Below are 18,012 nucleotides of genomic sequence, written 5' to 3'. Positions count from 1 at the left end.
CAGAATGTTTCGTAGCTTTGTGAAGTTGCAGAGACCTCTGTCCAGACGCCTGAGTGGGGAGTAACGTGCACCTCTTTCCTTGAAATGTTCAGTGTCTGTTTCTGGAGCATGTGAACAAGAGGTCAGGGCTTGTGATGAGGTGTCAAGGTTCATCAGCTGAGGATGCTTCTGGGAATAAACACTTTAGCACTGCATATGTGCACTTAGGTGTAGATAAGTAATGAGCGGCACAGGTAGGCATTTTAACTGGAGAAAATGGGCAAGAAAGAAAAAGAAGACAACTCCACTCAGCTCTCTGTTGTCTCCCGCATGCAGGGCACAAATAAGTAAATATTCCAAAGCGCTCTATTTGTGATTTTAGAAAGTGTTGCCGAGTTATCTGGCCTTATAAAAGAGATGTGTCCTGGAAAAGTTGCAGATATAGTCAATTTGACCTTGTATTTTAAAGATTTAGTATCAAAAATAACTCTCAAGAGGATCCTTCTAAACCAAGTCCATCGAGATTGGGAGCTAGCAGGCTCTTGCAGTAGTGTGGTCCACTCACCTTCCCATCCCAGGGACTCTCCCTACCCATGCCTTCATGCCTGGGCATTCCTGCCAGAGGACAAAGAAGCTACCCAGCATATTCTGGGTAGTTTTCTCTCTGCACAAGTTCTCTGTAGAACTTAGAGCTGCAAGCCAAGCTGTAGGACCTGCCAGGGGCCAAAAGCTAAAGCTCGTGAGGCAGCTTCTCCCAATGACTCCCACAGTCATGCCTTGCCCCTGACTCTTTACTGCTGACAGGGAATTCCCTGGGGGACCTGACCACTAATTAGAGATCAGACAGTGATTCAGGCCTTTCTAGATGAAGAGGTTCAAAAGCCTTACCAAAGGGGTTGAGGGAGGACGTCGCTCGCCTAAGATCACACAGCTAGTTCTGGGCAGAGTTTGCACCTCACTTCCCACATTCCATTTACCAGGCCTTGGGGCAAAGCATCTTAGGATCTAACCTCGCTTATTATACCCATCCCCAAGGCAAGCAGAAAGGCAAATCAACAGTGAGAAGAAGGGCTTGTCAGGTCCATCCCGATGTCAAAGGAAACAAAAGGTTTCTTTAAAAGGATGAGAAGCTCCCTGCATTTAGGGAACTGGGTTCTGCCTTCTCTGGACTGAGGTGTTCTGTTCTCTCCCGTTTGCCTCACGGCCTGCAGGAAGTGGGCAGATCCAGCTGTGGCAATTCCTCCTGGAGCTGCTCTCCGACAGTGCCAATGCCAGCTGTATCACCTGGGAGGGGACCAACGGGGAGTTCAAAATGACGGACCCCGATGAGGTGGCCAGGCGCTGGGGCGAGCGGAAAAGCAAGCCCAACATGAATTACGACAAGCTGAGCCGGGCCCTCCGATATTACTATGATAAAAACATTATGACCAAAGTGCACGGCAAAAGATATGCCTACAAATTTGACTTCCACGGCATTGCCCAGGCTCTGCAGCCACATCCAACCGAGTCGTCCATGTACAAGTACCCTTCTGACATCTCCTACATGCCTTCCTACCATGCCCACCAGCAGAAGGTGAACTTTGTCCCTCCCCATCCATCCTCCATGCCTGTCACTTCCTCCAGCTTCTTTGGAGCCGCATCACCATACTGGACCTCCCCCACGGGGGGAATCTACCCCAACCCCAACGTCCCCCGCCATCCTAACACCCATGTGCCTTCACACTTAGGCAGCTACTACTAGAAGCTTACTCATCGGTGGCCTTCTAGCTGAAGCCCATCCTGCACACTTACTGGATGCTTTGGACTCTACAGGACATATGTGGCCTTGAAGAGAAGACAAAACTGGATGTTCTTTCTTGTTGGATAGAACCTTTGTATTTGTTCCTTAAAAACATTTTTTTTAATGTTGGTAACTTTTGCTTCCTCTACCTGAACAAAGAGATGGATAATTCCATGGGCCAGTATGCCAGTTTGAATTCTCAGTCTCCTAGCATCTTGTGAGTTGCATATTAAAATTACTGGAATGGTTATGTCATGGTTCTGAGAAAGAAGCTGTACATTTTCTTTATGTTTTTATGACCAAAGCAGTTTCTTATCAATACACGGGTCTCATTAGGGGTTCAGTACGACACAGAATCATGAACTTAACCAGTCATGTTCTGGTTTGAGATTTAGTGAAAATAGAGGTGGGAAGCTTATAATCTAATTTTAGGAGGACCGAATTCAGTGGATGGCAACTGGAACATTGATTGTAAGGCCAGTGAAGTTTTCACCCAACTGGAATTTGATGGAAAGAAGGTGTGTGTGTTTAAGACGTCAAGGGCATTGCAGAATCCCCCTCAGTGGACAGTATGCACTCAACTGACCACTCTTTCTAGAAATAGTCAAGATATGAACTAAGAAATTTTAATGCAAATACATACATTCCTGAAAGATGGGGAATTAAATAGCTATTTTTTTTTAATGATGACAGTGGGTCCCAGAACTTGGAAAAGTTGTAGGGATTTCTAAACTCAAACAGATTCGCAAGCGCTGTGCGCTTGTCAGACCATCCGACCAGGGTCAACCAATCAGAAGGCAACTTACTGTATAAATTATGCAGAGTTATTTTCCTATATCTCACAGTATTAAAAATAAATAATTAAAAATTAAGAATAAATAAACGAGTTGACCTCGGTCACAAAAGCAGTTTTACTATCGAATCAGTCGCTGTTATTTTTTTTAAATGTAATTTGTACATCTTTTATCAATCTGTACATTTGGGCTGTTTGTACGTTTTTATAGCTGGTTTTTAAAAAGCATAATATGACTATTGCTGAAAAGGAAACAGGGCTGTTTAAGTCACTGACTTACGAGAAAGCAAAGCACTGGTACAGTTATTTAACAGGCATACACAAGCAAGGAAAGATAATCCATTTAGATCTTTAATGCTTTGGAAATGTGTGTAACAGTACTGCAATAATCACAGCTCTGGGAAAAACAACAAAACTTTCCCTTGTGCAGAGGAGGGATTTTCCTGCTCTATATATGCAACATATTTTTAGACATTAAAATATATATAATTTTGCAGGTAATTGTTGACTTTTTAAACTATATGAAGTGTTAAGCTGACAACTGTCAATGAAGACCATGTTGTAAAATAATTTGACTAAATAAATGGTTCCTTCTCTCAGCGCTGAGGACAGTTTTCTTATTTACCGCCCCCGTTAGGTCAAAGGGTTTTTTTCTGGGGAACTTTCGTATTTACTTCCCGCACTATCAAGAATTTTTCAAATGTACATAGTGCAGTGCAGCAGAAGGTATAAAATCAATGTGGTTTTTCATTGTTGTTGATGATGTTTGTAGTATTTTTTCTTGTGTGTTATTTAAATCTTCCTCTAGCCTAAAAGGGTTTTATAAAATGGCAGCCAAGGCCATGGATAACCTGTATGTAAGGAACAGAGCAAAGCGAGCTGGACTATCCAGACTTGTCTGTGAGATTTAACTCTGCAGCCTCCCCGGGGCACTTCAGACCCAGGTGGCCACCTTCTGCTACTCCCGCAGAGAATGAGCGCCCTGCTTCCCTCAGGTCTCAGACCAGGATTTTATGGCTCATGCAGATTTTTAAGGTCATTTTTCTTCCCAAGGAAGAAACTTGCCTCCAGTTGCTTCACTGTTAGGTAGCTTGTTTTCATTTTCTCTATTTTACAATGAAAAGAGCGAGACCTGGAAAGTCCTTGATTTGCAAGGAATTCAACTCATAGCATTGGTAATCCTAGAACCTTCTTTGGGTAACACTGAGTACCTTCAAGACAACGTGTCTACCTAAATGAAATGGGATGTGTTTCAGAACAATGGTCTCCAATTTTTTTTTTTTAATCTTGCACCCTGCCGTTTAAAAAGTTGTGTAAAGCACATATTCTTAACATATGCACATTGATTTATAAATCATATATACAAACTGTTACATTATTCTTCATATTAGAAAACAAATACAAAATAGAACATATTAAATGGTGTTATAAAAATAAATTGAAACTAAAATTCTACTGTTTTCTTCCTATTTTCTCTATACTGAATATCCTCTGCTGTTAACTCTCAAAACAAAGAAGTTAGTCTTTAGTGAAAAAAGTGTGTGTGCATGTACTGGGTTTCTAGCGACTTCTAAGAAAGGAGAAAATTAAAACTTGGTATTAGTGGCCCAAGCATAGAGAGAGGAATGATGAAGGCCAGGTATGTTTAAGAACCATCTAGCTGAATTCTTTTGCAGATCTCCATCTCAGCCACGCAATTTTCCCATCAATTTTGAAATCTGCAAAGTATTCATTAGGGAAAATGGAGGCATATATTTCTGAGTGCTGTAAGAAGATGCTCAGCCCATTAGTTCATCCTTTTAAAGGTTTTCTTCATGTGTCCTACTCAAACACTGGCTCAGGCTCATCTACTCTACAGAGTCATAGAGCTTTAGCCAAATCTCGCCCCCTGAATATGTTCCACAGTGATTTGTCCTACGGCTCAGAAGCTGGCCCACTCGCTGACAGGACTGAAGCACCATTTTCTCCTCCTAAGCATTTGTACAGAGGGAGGACTGGCATTTAGTCTCCTGCAATGCCCAGATTGAACGTTTGCTAGCTGGCTCCAGAGCATGCAGCTGACTAGTCACAGAGGGCAAACAGAATCTTTGCCCTCCTGGCTGCTAGTCCAGTCTTTTCCCTACTGGATCATTCTGTGCCTGTGCCATGAGGTTTCTGCCATCTAACAAACAGTGCCAGCCAAGCAAAGCGGGCATGCAGGCTTGCAAGCTGTTCTCATGGAAGCTATTCCTCCCCACAGTTTGGGACACTGGCCAACAGTCCTTTAGCGGGAGGTCGTCTTAGTCCATTTTGTCTGCTATAACAAACTACCATAGACTGGGTGGCTCATAAAAATAGAACCTTATTTCTCACAGTTCTGGAGGCTGCGAAGTCCAAGATGAAGTTACCAGCAGATTCAGTGTCTGGTGAGGGCCCTTGCCTTGGTTTATAGAGGAAACCTTCTCACTGTGTGCTGACATGGTGGAAGGGGCAAGGGAGTACTCTGGGGTCTCTTTCATAAGGGAATTAATCCCACTCTTAAGGGCTCCACCACCATGCCCTCATCACCTCCAAATACCTTCACATTGGGGATTAGGTTTCAGCATATGAATTTGGGAGAAGGGACAGACACAGTCAGTCTATAGCGGAGGTCATCTTTTTTCAGTGTCAAAAAATGTTGTTGAGTCCCACACAAAGAAAGTTCTATTTATTTTATTTTATTTTATTTTATTTTATTTTATTTTATTTTATTTTTGGAGATAGGGTCTCTCTATGTTGCCCAGGCAGGTCTCAAACTCCTGGCTTCAAGCAATCCTTCCACCTCAACCTCCCAAAGTGTTGGGGTTACTGGCGTGAGCCACCACGCTGGGCCTATTTTCAGTATCTGTTATTTTAAAACATTTTTAATAGTCAACAGCCACTAGAAAATGTAATAACACTTAAAAAGATTGTTATTTTACTTAACCAATAATATCTGCATGCAAGTGAGTGATGAACATACACAATGGGAAGTGGATTAAGAGGTTCTCAGATAAAGTTTGCTAGTTTAGACCAAATGAGATCAGGAGGTTCTACAACACAAGGGAGGAAAGGAGCCTCTGTCCACCCCAAGCCAAGGCACTGCCAACCCAAGGCAATGCTTAGTGGAGAAGTAAAAAACAGAACAAAATGCATTACTTTCTGTGAGAGGTAGTTTCTGTGGACTTGGTTTCTTACCGTATTTCCTCCAATATCTGTTAATTAACAAGCATCACGTAAACCTGTTGCCTTACAAACTCTTGAAAAGGTGTCCTTTTGGGGAATGTGCTTGGGGAAAGCAACCCTTAAGCATGGCTCTCTGCTGCCCAGCCCTGCTCCCTCGCTCAGAAATTCCTCCACCATCAACAGTACCGCTGGGCTTGTGTCCAGAAGGCCCTCAGGAGGTCGAGGTAAGAGGATGCTTTGTATCAATGCGGGCAGGGATGGGAGAGGTAATAAGAACCGGGATGGGGGCCAGGGGACTGGCTGGGTTCTGGTGAGCATACAGAAGCTTTGCTCTTATCCGCGAAGGAATGCAGGTTTTGCAGAAAGCGCACTGGGCATTTCATCGCATAGAAAGCTACTGAAACTGACACTACATGCCTTCAGCTAGGGAGTCCGGCTAAGGGATTATGAAAGGCCAGCTGATTTCAAAACTACAAATCCCAGGCTCCCTCGGGGGATGGACACTTGTGAGAGGAAGTGGGTTAGCCAGTCAAACCTCAGGGTTTCAGCCAGTTGAGAAAGGATAGGGAGGGAAGCTTTAAAAGGAATGTGGGCCCACAAGCCTGGGGTCTGTCTCTCTCTCTCTCAGTCTGATGTGGCCTCCTGTCTAATTGTTTCAGTCTGTCCGAGCTGGTAAATCCCTAAGCACAAAGTCAATTTACACTCAGCTTAAAAGCTCTAGAGGGAGACAGGAAAAATTTCCAGTGAGACCACTCACTCACCTACAACTGCTAGATTAACCTTCTGCATTTTAGTTGAGTTAACTCATGTGTTTTCTTTAGTGGGAGGAAAGAGGCAATTTGAGTAGACAAATGAAAATGAATATAATGCCAGAAACTCTGGGTTAAATGCTGGCCCTTCCACCTCCTGGGTAACTTGTCTTCATCGATTAAGTAGGACCTGAGTTCTATCTCCTGCATGAGTTTCTATGAGACATTGGATGACAGTGTGGAAGACCCATTGCAGACTGCTGTACAGGAGGTTTATGGATAATCATCATTATCTGCTAGTATTGGCTAGTATTTTTCAAGAACATTCATTAAGTTCTGGGTAACTGGTGGGCACCCTGTTTGGGGAGTTCAGTGCAGTGTCATTTTTGTTTTGTGATCAGAAAGACATTTTCCAAATGGGTGCAAAGTAGGAATAAGTTAGGTTTTCCAGAGAACCTTTGCGTTTTCCCCATCCACAGCCCTCCCAGTGCCCTACTTGGGATTTTGCCCTCTCTTGGCTCTGTGTGTGCACCTAAAGCCAGCGGAGCATGTGGCCAAGCTGCAGGATGTTGCAAATAAATTGAGATTGTTATAAAGGAATGCTAAAAATGTGCTTTGACAGAAATGTTGGATGGGATTTTTCAATCGGCTAAGAAATAAAGGTTGGGAGCTGGGATTTTATTCCTTGCAAGCTTGGATTCAGACTCTTCGCAGACCTAAAGCCACCTGTTAGCTCCATGAGAAAAGGAACTGTCTGTCCTATTTGCCGCAGTGACAGCAGTACACTGTAACTGGTCAGTAAATATATGATAAGTGAGTACACGAAGAACAGGCCCAGAGTCCAGAAAACCTGGTTATGAAGCCCAGCATGCCCACTGCCTGTATTATAATTTACTGTTTTGAAGCTTGGTTTTTCCCATCTATAAAATGAGGATGATTATAATAACTATACAACGGTATCACCGGAGTTAAGTAAGATAATGTACATAAAAATGCTCTGTATGTTGAAAAGAACTAGAAAACTGCAAGATTTCCTAGGTATTATTGTCAAGGTCTTACTGTCTTCATTGAGGGGCAACTCCTCTTTACATTCAAAATTCTGTACAGGTCTCTGTTCCTCTCTGATCGAAGATAGAGTGAAACTTCACTATTCTATTCTATTCTGTATTGTGAATATACAGAATAGAATTGTGATTTTTTTTAACTGTAAAATCTTGAAACAGTCACAAACTTCCAGAAAAGTTAGAACAGTACGACGAACAGTTTTTAGTGAATCATTTAAGAGAAAGTTGCCAACCATGCTCCATTAACCCCAAACACTTAAGGGCATATTTCATTTAAACAACAACCTTTTCCTACATAGTCCGCTATAATCAAGAGAATCGAATAACTAATGCAGGCGGATTACTCCTATGTAATCCCGAGGCACCATGCACTGTTGCCTGATTGTCGCCACTGCTGTCTTTTGGAGCAAAAGGTTCCCATTCCGAATCGCTGATTGTGTATGCTGTCATCTACCATTAGTCTGGAACATTCCCTCGGTCTTTCAGGTCTGTGACAATTTTGAATATGACAGGTCAGGTATTCTGTAGAATGTTCCCCAATTTGGGATTGCTGGTATATCGTTGTGATTAGATTGAGCCGAGGCTTCTCTGAGAGGACCGTCGCAGGAGTCACGCTGCCTTCTCCTGGCATTGCATTGGGTGGTACATCATTTCAATGTATCCCATTATCGACGAAGTTCACTCTTTGTTTAAGACGGTGTCTCCCAGGCTTCTCCTTTGAAAAGTTATTCCTTTACCCTTTGTAATCAATAAGTATTTTGTGGAGGTTTACTTTGAAAATATGTAAATGTCCCATTCGACATCAAATTTCAATGTATTCATTCATTTATTTGTATCTCTAAGACTCATGGCTTTCTCTTTCATTGAGTGGATATGACCTGGTCTTTAATGATTACATTGTCCCAATGGAAGGACATTCACACTGGCTCCTGTCTCCTTTGACATGTTCCCATCAGTCTTTAAGTGCTTCCTTACTTTCTCCCACAACAACTTATTTTGGAGTTTGTGCCCCAGCCCTGGAATGAATCATCTCCCCGTGGATTCCTAGTTCTTTTTAGTGGAAAATGCTATTTAGAACCCAATACCTTGGGGATAGATGTGCCAATTGCTAATGGGGTGTCCCTGCTCCCAGGCCCACTCAGTGTACAGAGCCAGGCAATAGATGTAGATACATGCACACACATATATCATATATGTATGTATGTGTCTATATGCACTCACATATATACATACATATATAGTCATGCCTTGCTTAATAATGGGGATACATTCTGGAAAATGTGTCCTTAGGTGATTTTAAGGTTGTGAATATCATAGAGTGTACTTCACACACCTAGATGGAACAGCCTATTACACACCTGGGATATGTGGTAGAACCTATTGCTCTGAGGTTACAAACCTGCACAGCATGTTACTCTACTGAATACTGTAGGCAACTGTAACACAACAGGAAGTATTTGTGTATCTAAACCTGGAAAAGGTACAGTAAAAATATGAGGATAAAAGATAAAAAATGGTCCACTTGTATAGGGCACTTACCATGAATGGAACTTGCAGGATGGCAAATTGATCTGGGTGAGTCAGTGAGTGAGTGGTGAGTGAATGTAAAGGCCTAGGACATAACTGTACACCACTGCAGACTCTGTAAACATTGTACACTTAGGCTACACTAAATCCACAAAACCTCTTTCTTTCTTCAATAATAAATTAACCTTAGCTTACCGTAATTCTTTATAAAGTTCTAAATTTTTTAACTCTTTTACTCTTTTGTAATAACATTTAACTGAAAACACAAACCCATTTTACAGTATAAAAATATTTTCTTCATATCCTTATTCTATACACTCTTTTTATATAAAAAATATTTCATTTTACTCCTTGAAATTTTTGTTAGAAATGAAGAACTCATATTTAGCCTAGAACATGCCTGAGGCTGTTTTACAGTTAACTTTTTAAACATATAAGTAGGCATTATCTACTTATATCTAAAATCTATCATTCTAAAATAATGATACATAAACAGTAACATAGTTGTTTACTATCATTATCAAGAATTACGTACTCTCCACCTGCTAGACTTTCATAGACCGGCGGGGAAGTAGGTTTGTTCACATCAGCGTCACCACAGACATGAATATTGCATTGCACTTCCACAGGGCATAAGTGCCAATGTCACTGGGTGACAGGAATTCTTCACCTCCATTATAGTCTTGTGGCATCACCATTGTATATGGGGTCTTTCATGGACCTAAACATCATTATGCAGTGCATGACTGTATACGCTTATACGTTTATATCGATATTTATTTTTGTTATCTATATGACTATGCATATACATTTATTTCTGTATTTTTTTCTACTATCTATCTACATTGAAACCCTGAGTTCACTCAGAAGCATTCATTTCTAATCCAACACTGGATGTTGTATCCCCTTTTGTGTCCGTAGTTCCCTTATCTGATAGTGAAAAGAATGGTTTCCATTAGGCATCCTATAAGCACTTCCGAGTCAATCTTTCTGCATGCACCCAGTCTTCCATCTCTGCTGCACCCCTCACCTCCATGCAACGTGTTCATCTCCCTGCATTGGCCCTAAACTCCCATCTGGGCCACCCCACTGCATAGGTACCCTCCTCACCCCACCCCAGGCAGTGCCTCTCTGTGGATATTGTTCTCACCCTGTTCAAGCTCTGAAGCCCCAACCCAGGCAACCCCTCCACAGGCAAACCCTCCTCCACCAGCTATAGCCCTGACACCCAGGACAGGCTGCACACCCTGCGCCCCATGCTCTCTTTACTCCACTAGGGCACTAACACTTCCCATCAGGATGTGCCACACGGATGCCCTTCTCATCCTTTTCAGGCTCTGATATCACTACCCCCTGACTCTTGCCTTGCTCTGCTGCACCTATGGCTACTGGAGTCAAGACCTCAGTGGGGGGGGGGGGGGGGAGGAAAAGGGAAGGAAAGGGGAAGGAAGAAGGGAAAGTGTGTGCTTACACACTTACAACAGCACATATCTCATTGGGTGTGTGTATGTGTTGACCATACATGGCAAAAAGGGACCACAAGATCCATTAAATTGTGGTTTTCCTGCTACCATATTTACACACACACATACACACACACACACACACACCCTTGTGCCTTTTGAGATGCAGAATCTGGTGAGCAGTTAAAGGAGAAAAAGAGATGTAGGAGTAGTTAACCAGAGAGGCTAACAAGATAGGAAGCAATGAGGGACAGACAAGCGGAGAAAATGAAATGTTAAAACCTTGTTTTAGATGTGCGGGGAGAAATTGGAAGGGGAAGAGGAACAGAGTGTGACTGGTAAGGATGAAAAAGCAATGTTCTGGGTTATAACGTTAATGTTTTTGGTAGAGGCTGGGGTGAAGAATGCATGGTTTTTTAATTATTTTTGGTTGTTGGGTTCTGTGAAGAGAGAGTAATATGAGACCTTGGGATCTATTTGTGCCCAAAGTCTGTGTCCTCCATTAGACAATAAGGGAATGAAGGGCAGAAACTTTGTCTAACTCCTTCTTTATAAGCCTGTGTCTGGCTTCTAGAAAGATCCAGTATGTGTCTATTTGTCAAACTGCACTCGCTGGGCAAAAAGTGTCCGAACCCAATACAGCTGCCCAGCAATTCTGAGGGAAGCGTGAGCTGTCTGTTCTCCTCAGTTATTGTTAATTCCAGAAATACACAGAGAAAATAAAAATTACGGAAGATGCAGTTAAAGTATGGAGCTAGACCACTGTTAAAACTTGCCAGTAGAGGGGCGGAGCAAGATGGCCGAATAGGAGCAGCTCCAGTCTTCAACTCCCAGCGCCAGCCACGCAGAAGACCGGTGATTTCGGCATTTTCAACTGAGGTACTGGGTTCATCTCACTGGGGAGTGCCGGACGATCGGTACTGGTCAGCTGCTGCAGCCCGACCAGCGAGAGCTGAAGCAGGGCGAGGCATTGCCTCACCTGGGAAGCGCAAGGGGGAAGGGAATCCCTTTTCCTAGCCAGGGGAACTGAGACACACAACACCTGGAGAATCGGGTAACTCCCACCCCAATACTGCGCTTTGAGCAAACAGGCACACCAGGAGATCATATCCCACACCTGGCCGGGAGGGTCCCACACCCACGGAGCCTCCCTCATTGCTATCACAGCAGTCTGTGATCTACCGGCAAGGCAGCAGCGAGGCTGGGGGAGGGGCGCCCGCCATTGCTCAGGCTTAAGTAGGTAAACAAAGCTGCTGGGAAGCTCGAACTGGGTGGAGCTCACAGCAGCTCAAGGAAACCTGCCTGTCTCTGTGACTCCACCTCTGGGGGCAGGGCACAGTAAACAATAACAAAGCAGCAGACACCTCTGCAGACGCAAACGACTCTGTCTGACAGCTTTGAAGAGAGCAGTGGATCTCCCAACACGGAGGTTGAGATCTGAGAAGGGACAGACTCCCTGCTCAAGCGGGTCCCTGACCCCTGAGTAGCCTAACTGGGAGACATCCCCCACTAGGGGCAGTCTGACACCCCACACCTCACAGGGTGGAGTACACCCCTGAGAGGAAGCTTCCAAAGCAAGAATCAGACAGGTACACTCGCTGTTCAGAAATATTCTATCTTCTGCAGCCTCTGCTGCTGATACCCAGGCAAACAGGGTCTGGAGTGGACCTCAAGCAATCTCCAACAGACCTACAGCTGAGGGTCCTGACTGTTAGAAGGAAAACTATCAAACAGGAAGGACACCTACACCAAAACCCCATCAGTACATCACCATCATCAAAGACCAGAGGCAGATAAAACCACAAAGATGGGGAAAAAGCAGGGCAGAAAAGCTGGAAATTCAAAAAATAAGAGCGCATCTCTCCCGGCAAAGGAGCGCAGCTCATCGCCAGCAACGGATCAAAGCTGGACGGAGAATGACTTTGACGAGATGAGAGAAGAAGGCTTCAGTCCATCAAATTTCTCAGAGCTAAAGGAGGAATTACGTACCCAGCACAAAGAAACTAAAAATCTTGAAAAAAAAGTGGAAGAATTGATGGCTAGAGTAATTAATGCAGAGAAGGTCATAAACGAAATGAAAGAGATGAAAACCATGACACGAGAAATACGTGACAAATGCACAAGCTTCAGTAACCGACTCGATCAACTGGAAGAAAGAGTATCAGCGATTGAGGATCAAATGAATGAAATGAAGCGAGAAGAGAAACCAAAAGAAAAAAGAAGCAAAAGAAATGAACAAAGCCTGCAAGAAGTATGGGATTATGTAAAAAGACCAAATCTACGTCTGATTGGGGTGCCTGAAAGTGAGGGGGAAAAGGGAACCAAGTTGGAAAACACTCTTCAGGATATCATCCAGGAGAACTTCCCCAACCTAGTAGGGCAGGCCAACATTCAAATCCAGGAAATACAGAGAACGCCACAAAGATACTCCTCGAGAAGAGCAACTCCAAGACACATAATTGCCAGATTCACCAAAGTTGAAATGAAGGAAAAAATCTTAAGGGCAGCCAGAGAGAAAGGTTGGGTTACCCACAAAGGGAAGCCCATCAGACTAACAGCAGATCTCTCGGCAGAAACTCTATAAGCCAGAAGAGAGTGGGGGCCAATATTCAACATTCTTAAAGAAAAGAATTTTAAACCCAGAATTTCATATCCAGCCAAACTAAGTTTCATAAGTGAAGGAGAAATAAAATCCTTTACAGATAAGCAAATGCTTAGAGATTTTGTCACCACTAGGCCTGCCTTACAAGAGACCCTGAAGGAAGCACTAAACATGGAAAGGAACAACCGGTACCAGCCATCTCAAAAACATGCCAAAATGTAAAGACCATCGAGGCTAGGAAGAAACTGCATCAACTAACGAGCAAAATAACCAGTTAATATCATAATGGCAGGATCAAGTTCACACATAACAATCTTAACCTTAAATGTAAATGGACTAAATGCTCCAATTAAGAGACACAGACTGGCAAACTGGATAAAGAGTCAAGACCCATCAGTCTGCTGTATTCAGGAGACCCATCTCACACGCAGAGACATACATAGGCTCAAAATAAAGGGATGGAGGAAGATTTACCAAGCAAATGGAGAACAAAAAAAAGCGGGGGTTGCAATACTAGTCTCTGATAAAACAGACTTTAAACCATCAAAAATCAAAAGAGACAAAGAAGGCCATTACATAATGGTAAAGGGATCAATTCAACAGGAAGAGCTAACTATCCTAAATATATATGCACCCAATACAGGAGCACCCAGATTCATAAAGCAAGTCCTTAGAGACTTACAAAGAGACTTAGACTCCCATACAATAATAATGGGAGACTTCAACACTCCACTGTCAACATTAGACAGATCAACGAGACAGAAAGTGAACAAGGATATCCAGGAATTGAACTCATCTCTGCAGCAAGCAGACCTAATAGACATCTATAGAACTCTCCACCCCAAATCAACAGAATATACATTCTTTTCAGCACCACATTGTACTTACTACAAAATTGACCACGTAATTGGAAGTAAAGCACTCCTCAGCAAATGTACAAGAACAGAAATTATAACAAACTGTCTCTCAGACCACAGTGCAATCAAACTAGAACTCAGGACTAAGAAACTCAATCAAAACCGCTCAACTACATGGAAACTGAACAACATGCTCCTGAATGACTACTGGGTACATAACGAAATGAAGGCAGAAATAAAGATGTTCTTTGAAACCAATGAGAACAAAGATACAACATACCAGAATCTCTGGGACACATTTAAAGCAGTGTGTAGAGGGAAATTTATAGCACTAAATGCCCACAAGAGAAAGCAGGAAAGATCTAAAATTGACACTCTAACATCGCAATTAAAAGAATTAGAGAAGCAAGAGCAAACACATTCGAAAGCTAGCAGAAGGCTAGAAATAACTAAGATCAGAGCAGAACTGAAGGAGATAGAGACACAAAAAACCCTCCAAAAAATCAATGAATCCAGGAGTTGGTTTTTTGAAAAGATCAACAAAATTGACAGACCACTAGCAAGACTAATAAAGAAGAAAAGAGAGAAGAATCAAATCGACGCAATTAAAAATGATAAAGGGGATATCACCACCGACCCCACAGAAATTCAAACTACCATCAGAGAATACTATAAACACCTCTACGCAAATAAACTGGAAAATCTAGAAGAAATGGATAATTTCCTGGACACTTACACTCTTCCAAGACTAAATCAGGAAGAAGTTGAATCCCTGAATAGACCAATAGCAGGCTCTGAAATTGAGGCAACAATTAATAGCCTACCAACCAAAAAAAGTCCAGGACCAGATGGATTCACAGCTGAATTCTACCAGAGGTACAAGGAGGAGTTGGTACCATTCCTTCTGAAACTATTCCAATCAATAGAAAAAGAGGGAATCCTCCCTAACTCATTTTATGAGGCCAACATCATCCTGATACCAAAGCCTGGCAGAGATACAACAAAAAAAGAGAATTTTAGACCAATATCCCTGATGAACATCGATGCAAAAATCCTCAATAAAATACTGGCAAACCGGATTCAGCAACACATCAAAAAGCTTATCCACCATGATCAAGTGGGCTTCATCCCTGGGATGCAAGGCTGGTTCAACATTCGCAAATAAATAAACATAATCCAGCATATAAACAGAACCAAAGACAAGAACCACATGATTATTTCAATAGATGCAGAAAAGGCTTTTGACAAAATTCAACAGCCCTTCATGCTAAAAACGCTCAATAAATTCGGTATTGATGGAACGTACCTCAAAATAATAAGAGCAATTTATGACAAACCCACAGCCAATATCATACTGAATGGGCAAAAACTGGAAAAATTCCCTTTGAAAACTGGCACAAGACAGGGATGCCCTCTCTCACCACTCCTATTCAACATAGTGTTGGAAGTTCTGGCTAGGGCAATCAGGCAAGAGAAAGAAATCAAGGGTATTCAGTTAGGAAAAGAAGAAGTCAAATTGTCCCTGTTTGCAGATGACACGATTGTATATTTAGAAAACCCCATTGTCTCGGCCCAAAATCTCCTTAAGCTGATAAGCAACTTCAGCAAAGTCTCAGGATACAAAATTAATGTGCAAAAATCACAAGCATTCTTATACACCAGGAACAGACAAACAGAGAGCCAAATCAGGAATGAACTTCCATTCACAATTGCTTCAAAGAGAATCAAATACCTAGGAATCCAACTTACAAGGGATGTAAAGGACCTCTTCAAGGAGAACTACAAACCACTGCTCAGTGAAATAAAAGAGGACACAAACAAATGGAAGAACATACCATGCTCATGGATAGGAAGAATCAATATCGTGAAAATGGCCATACTGCCCAAGGTAATTTATAGATTCAATGCCATCCCCATCAAGCTACCAATGAGTTTCTTCACAGAATTGGAAAAAACTGCTTTAAAGTTCATATGGAACCAAAAAAGAGCCCGCATCTCCAAGACAATCCTAAGTCAAAAGAACAAAGCTGGAGGCATCACGCTACCTGACTTCAAACTATACTACAAGGCTACAGTAACCAAAACAGCATGGTACTGGTACCAAAACAGAGATATAGACCAATGGAACAGAACAGAGTCCTCAGAAATAATACCACACATCTACAGCCATCTGATCTTTGACAAACCTGAGAAAAACAAGAAATGGGGAAAGGATTCCCTATTTAATAAATGGTGCTGGGAAAATTGGCTAGCCATAAGTAGAAAGCTGAAACTGGATCCTTTCCTTACTCCTTATACGAAAATTAATTCAAGATGGATTAGAGACTTAAATGTTAGACCTAATACCATAAAAATCCTAGAGGAAAACCTAGGTAGTACCATTCAGGACATAGGCATGGGCAAAGACTTCATGTCTAAAACACCAAAAGCAACGGCAGCAAAAGCCAAAATTGACAAATGGGATCTCATTAAACTAAAGAGCTTCTGCACAGCAAAAGAAACTACCATCAGAGTGAACAGGCAACCTACAGAATGGGAGAAAATTTTTGCAATCTACTCATCTGACAAAGGGCTAATATCCAGAACCTACAAAGAACTCAAACAAATTTACAAGAAAAAAACAAACAACCCCATCAAAAAGTGGGCAAAGGATATGAATAGACATTTCTCAAAAGAAGACATTCATACAGCCAACAGACACATGAAAAAATGCTCATCATCACTGGCCATCAGAGAAATGCAAATCAAAACCACAATGAGATACCATCTCACACCAGTTAGAATGGCGATCATTAAAAAGTCAGGAAACAACAGGTGCTGGAGAGGATGTGAAGAAATAGGAACGCTTTTACACTGTTGGTGGGATTGTAAACTAGTTCAACCATTATGGAAAACAGTATGGCGATTCCTCAAGGATCTAGAACTAGATGTACCATATGACCCAGCCATCCCATTACTGGGTATATACCCAAAGGATTATAAATTATGCTCCTATAAAGACACATGCACATGTATGTTTATTGCAGCACTATTCACAATAGCAAAGACTTGGAAGCAACCCAAATGTCCATCAGTGACAGATTGGATTAAGAAAATGTGGCACATATACACCATGGAATACTATGCAGCCATAAAAAAGGATGAGTTTGTGTCCTTTGTAGGGACATGGATGCAGCTGGAATCCATCATTCTTAGCAAACTATCACAAGAACAGAAAACCAAACACCGCATGTTCTCACTCATAGGTGGGAACTGAACAATGAGATCACTTGGACTCGGGAAGGGGAACATCACACACCGGGGCCTATCATGGGGAGGGGGGAGGGGGGAGGGATTGCATTGGGAGTTATACCTGATGTAAATGACGAGTTGATGGGTGCAGCACACCAACAAGGCACAAGTATACATATGTAACAAACCTGCACGTTATGCACATGTACCCTACAACTTACAGTATAATAATAATAAATAAATTAAAAAACAAAAAACAAAAAAAAAAACTTGCCAGTAATTTTTACCAAGCTAGCTTTTGGTGAGAATTGGTTTCCCCAGAAGATGCGGTATTTCTTTCTCCACTGATGATTATATTGCCCAGAGCCCCTGGCTTTCAGAAATGTTTAATGAAGCATTGCATATATTCAAGCAATACTTTCCAGACACCTCAGCTTTTCTTGACAGCGTTACCTTCCTTCGCTCTTTCTTTGTCTCTTTTAGGAACATCAAATCATTCAGTGATTTTCTGCATAATTCAAAGTTTTGTCATTCAGAAAAAAAGTCATAACATAACAGATAACCATTAGGAAACCAATTTGGGTCAGACATCCACTCGAGAAGTTTAAAATGTGGAGAATGCAAACTCTACCCATTGTGACTTAGTCTGTAGGGAAGAAATATGAACTTGCCACTAATTTCTGAATAGCAAAATTAATTCAATTATAGGTAGATCTGCCTTCATAAGGATATTTCTGATGTAGATCTGCCTTCATAAGGATATTTCTGATGCTTCTCAGCCTGT

The 18,012-nt window shown here is 42.1% G+C and overlaps 1 protein-coding gene across 3 annotated transcripts in view; it reads left to right on the top strand.

Moving 5' to 3' along the window:
- FLI1 (Fli-1 proto-oncogene, ETS transcription factor) overlaps positions 1-3,151 on the top strand; it is a 118,231-nt gene extending 115,080 nt beyond the window's left edge. For all 3 annotated transcript variants that reach the window (XM_021926743.2, XM_003910942.4, XM_021926744.2), the window contains one exon: positions 1,191-3,151. In XM_021926743.2, coding sequence (XP_021782435.1) covers positions 1,191-1,720 — 530 coding nt within the window. In that variant the 3' untranslated portion in view covers positions 1,721-3,151. The remainder of the gene's footprint in view (positions 1-1,190) is intronic.
- Positions 3,152-18,012: the final 14,861 nt, after the last annotated feature.

The sequence above is a fragment of the Papio anubis genome, chromosome 12 (assembly GCF_008728515.1).
Source record: "Papio anubis isolate 15944 chromosome 12, Panubis1.0, whole genome shotgun sequence".
NCBI classification, from domain to species: Eukaryota; Metazoa; Chordata; class Mammalia; order Primates; family Cercopithecidae; genus Papio; species Papio anubis.
Note: the sequence above shows the minus strand (reverse complement) of the source record. Positions and strands in the feature narration are given on the sequence as shown.